This window comes from Monoraphidium neglectum (assembly GCF_000611645.1).
Source record: "Monoraphidium neglectum strain SAG 48.87 unplaced genomic scaffold scaffold03480, whole genome shotgun sequence".
NCBI classification, from domain to species: domain Eukaryota; kingdom Viridiplantae; phylum Chlorophyta; class Chlorophyceae; order Sphaeropleales; family Selenastraceae; genus Monoraphidium; species Monoraphidium neglectum.
In genome coordinates this window covers 2,011-6,295 of record NW_014010149.1, presented here as the reverse complement: position 1 = coordinate 6,295, position 4,285 = coordinate 2,011, and the positions used below count along the sequence as shown (strand labels likewise).

General features: G+C 66.0%; 1 protein-coding gene across 1 annotated transcript; it reads left to right on the top strand.

Annotated features, from left to right (window-relative positions):
• Window positions 1-376: 376 nt before the first annotated feature.
• MNEG_12863 (hypothetical protein) lies at window positions 377-4,008 on the top strand (the record flags this gene model as incomplete). Its single annotated transcript, XM_014038665.1, has 9 exons — window positions 377-438; window positions 872-962; window positions 1,571-1,645; window positions 1,850-1,912; window positions 2,349-2,411; window positions 2,787-2,936; window positions 3,195-3,335; window positions 3,600-3,713; window positions 3,924-4,008. Coding segments are annotated over 9 exons (844 nt in total), but the record flags the coding sequence as incomplete, so codon positions are not given.
• Window positions 4,009-4,285: the final 277 nt, after the last annotated feature.

Genomic DNA, 4,285 nt, shown 5'->3' with positions numbered 1-4,285 from the left:
GGCCGCAGGAGGGGGCTCCGCTAGTTGTGGTGCGGGGAGCGGGCGGAGGGTTTGAGGGGAGGCGGTTGCGGGGCAGGGGCGCAGGAAGTGGGGAGGGTCTGGTGGGGAGTGCTTGGGGGCCGGGAATCTGTGACGGGGGGCGCGACGCGGTGCAGCCGCGCGCTTGGACAAGCGCGGGCTCCAGTGCGGCTGCTGCTGAATCTCAGGGGTCGCAGATGCCCGACACGCCCACGCGGCCGCGCGGCGCTGCCGACTGTTCACACTCACCGACCGACCGCCCGGCCGCCGCTCCCGTCGCGCCCCGCGCCCGCGGCCTGCGAACGCGGCATCCCCAGGCTCCCCTGTGGTGGCGGCCGTGCAGCAGCGGCTGGAGGGGATGAGGAAGGAGTACGAGGCGCTGGATGGCGTGTGGTTCATGGCGGGCAGCCTTTTTAACAAGTGAGGCCCCGGCCTGGGCTTGGGTTCTTGGAGGCGGCGGGCCGTGGGGGAGCAGGCACAGGGTCGCTCCAAGTTATTATTGGGCTTTTTTTTCCCGTGGGCGCGCACGTGGGGGCGCACGTGTTGTCATTGCATGTCTGGTGACATGAGGCGGCGCAGTTTGGTGCAAGCCGCTGCGTGATTGCACGGATAACCTGACACACACACATACACACACACACGCGCGCGCGCACGCAGACGCACGCACGCACGCACGCATGCTTGCAACAACGCATGTGCGCACACAAACATGTGCAAACACGATATATATCAATTCATCCCTGTTCCGCTCTCCCTCACACACACACACACACACTCTCTCTCTCTCTCTCTCTCTCTCTCTCTCTCTCTCACACGCACACACGTGCGCGCGCGCACACACAACCACTCTTAGGTACCCCTTCGACATCCCGACAGAGGCGTTCCCCTTTGAGCGCTTCCGCCAGGCCTTTGCCGCGGTGCAGGCCTCCGTGGTCCACCTACAGGTGGGACGAGGGGGGGCTGGCCGCATGGCCGCATAGCAGCGTGGCCGCATGGCCGCATGGCCGCATGGCAGCGTGGCCGCATGGCCGCATGGCCGCATGGCCGCATGGCCGCATGGCCGCATGGCAGCGTGGCCGCATGGCTGCATGGCCGCATGGTCGCATAGCAGCTTTGCTGCATGGGCGCGCCGCTGCATGGCCGCGTGCGTGGATGCAAAATGTATGTGTGGGTGCGAAAGCGTCCTCGCGTTGTTGCCCAGTTGCATTGCGGCCAGTGGCACGAGGGCTTCCGGAGGTGCGTGCCTGCAGCTGTCCACCTGTGACTCAGGCGTGTCCTGGGCACAAGCGGCCCGCCTGGGGTACACACCTCAACCCCTAAACCCTGGAACTTGGGTGGGGGCGGGTGTGAGGCAGCTGCCGCCCCAGCTGCTGTCTGGCGCAGAGCAGCGCCAGCGCGGCTGCACACCTGATTTCGAGGCGGGGAGCAAGGCGCGCCGCGCGGCCGGCGCCTCAGCGCTAGAGACCGCTAGGAACAGAATCACGAGCTGGCGCCAAGACCACCCGCGCGCTCACCGCCCATGCCCGCCCGCGCGCTGGATACTGCCCGGCAGGGCGTCGCGCCGTCGCGGCGCTTCGCGCTGGTGCCCCTGGGCCCCCCGCTACTCTCCTACAGCTCAACATGCAAGGTGCGCCCTCGGGGTTGCGGGTTTTGTGTGTTGCTCGCTATTCTGTGGGGTTCAACGCCATCTCTCACGGGTGTGTGGGCGTGGAGGGAGGGAGGGCCGTCGCAGCTGTCCACCCGTGCAGCTCCTGCGGGGTCCGACGCGCGCCGTTGTGATCACAAAGCGACGAGCTTGTTGCTGGCGCATCTCATCGTGTTGCGTTGTCAGGCGATGCTGTCGCACAACGATGCGGCCAAGAGGGTGGAGCTGGTGGTGGACAGAGACTACCAGGTGGGCGCGCGCGCGCGCGTGTTTGGTTGTGTATGTGAGTGTGTGTGTGTGTGTTTGAATGTGTGTGTTTGTGTGTGTGTGTGTGTGTGTGATTGCAAAGTGTGAAAGCACGTGTGTGAGCACGCAGTGCGAGATATGGGGAATCTGGCAGGGTAGGTGCCTGCGCCTTGACCAGCATGCGTGCGTGAAAGTTTGGCGCGCGCAGGACTGCAACCGCCACGGTGACAGCCAATGGCGCGAGCCCCTCAAAGCTGCCTCTCACGGGTGCACGTGCACGCGGCCCAAAGCCGCCGCTGTGCGACCGGGGGCGCCCTGCAACACCTTGACCTCGGCTCGGCACCACGGCTCTGGCCGCCAAGGTGTTTCCCCTCACCCCTTCCCCTCAACCCCCTAACCCCCACCCCCCGATCCCTACATCATCATGACATCATCGCAGGTCGGGGACCCCGTCTATGCCTGGTGCGGGCCCCAGCCCAACTCGCGGCTGCTCCTCAACTACGTGAGGCGCCCGCCAGGGCTTTTGAGGTCGCCTTTTGAATTCCAATTCCAACCAATTCACCCTGCTCGGGCGAGCTCGGCGGCGGGCGTGTGCGAGGGAGGGACGCTCTCTCTGTCAGACCCCGTCTATCGGGCTTCGACCATTGCTTTTTGGTGCCGTCTGTCTCGTCACGCCGTCACTCTTCTATACAAGTCGTGATCCGTCCGCCGTCGACGTTCACACACGTCCGCACACGCCCCACCCCGTCAATCTCTCGTGCGTGCGCACCGCGCTCGCGCCCGCTACGACCCCTCTCCACACCACCCCCACCCCCCGCCTCCCACGAAACCCCATCCCACCTACCTGCCTTCCACGACCCCCCACCCCTCCCCCCAGGGCATCGTGGATGAGTCAAACCCCTTTGACAAGCTGCAGCTGACTGTCACGCTGCCCAGCAGCGACCCGCTGTACAAGGCCAAGCGGGACAAGCTGGACAAGGCCGGGCTGTCCACCATGCAGGCGCGCGGTCTTTTTTTCACGATCTCTGTCTTGTTCACGCGGGCCGGTTTGCTCTGTGGCACCTGTTCGAGTCACCCCGATTCCCACGCTGTTTTCACCCCTCCTTCCCCTCTTGGTGGACGGGTCCCACCCGACCCTGCAGCACGTCGCAAAGGCTCTCCATCGCATTGATGTCCTCCTCATGAGCCCGCATCACCCCCAGAAGCGGGCGATTTCGGCTTGCTCTGACGATTGTAATCCTAGTCTTTACACTCCCCTCCCCCTGTCGCCCCCCCGCTCCTCCAGACGTTTGACCTCAAGCGCTCCGAGCCGCTGCCGCCGCTGCTGCTGCCCTACATGCGGCTGGCCTTCTCCCGCAGCGCGGAGCAGATGGCGGCGGTGCAGCTGGAGGCCGGGGCGCCGCCGATTGATGCGGGTATCGAGCAGGTGCGGGGGTGCCCGCCCGTCTCGGGGCAGCTTTGGTGGCGGGGTTCCATTCCAATGACCCGCGGGGCGCCGGAGGGCGCGTCGCTACCTCTTGGCGGCGTCCAATTCAATCGCCCTGGCCTCCAATGATAATTCAACAGGGTCGCCCCGCTTCTTGCCATCCCCATCCTTGATCCCCTCTCCCCAAACCCCTTCCTCGCCTGCCCCTTTGCCCTTTGCTCAACCTCCCAACTCTCCCCCCTCCCCTCCTCCCCGCCCCCCCAGCAAGCCGCGTGCGCCCTGTCGGGCCACCTCGAGAAGCGCCTGGCCTCCTACCGCCGGCCGCTTTGGAAAGATCTCGAGATACTTGAGGACCCCAAGAGCACGCCGCGGCAAAAGGTGCGCGTCGTGTGTGGTATGTATGTGTGCGGGGTTTGGGGGGGGGCAGCGCGAGCCTTCACCCTGCACGTCGTGCGCCATCCCCCGGAGCCAGCGGGGATAAGCCCTGACGGCGCCGCCGGCCGGCGGCCGGGCACCCCGCTACTCGATCCCCGCTCGTGACGCTCGCGCGCTTTGCGGTGGTTGTCGGATCTGACTCCTCGTCTTCAGGTCGCGGCGCGCCTCACCAAGATCGAGAAGTCGATCCTTCAGGGCTGCCTGGACGCCATCAGCACGCAGAGCCCCTGCTCTGCGGGTGGGTTTGACCGGGGCGCGGCCGCGGTTTGACCGGGGTTTGACTGGGCGCTGAATGGCGGGGCGCGAGGGGAGGCGAGTGGCCCGCATCCGCGCTGGCGTTCAGATCCACCAAATGCTTCCACACACAAAGCTTGGCGTACAGCACAGTCTCTATTGCACCTTGCGTGCACACACATGCACGTGTCCGCACGCAGATGCAGACGCAGACGCAGACGCACAGTCGCGCCCCCACCCATCCACGCTCACCTGCATCCACCCGCCCGCGGCCGCGCAGG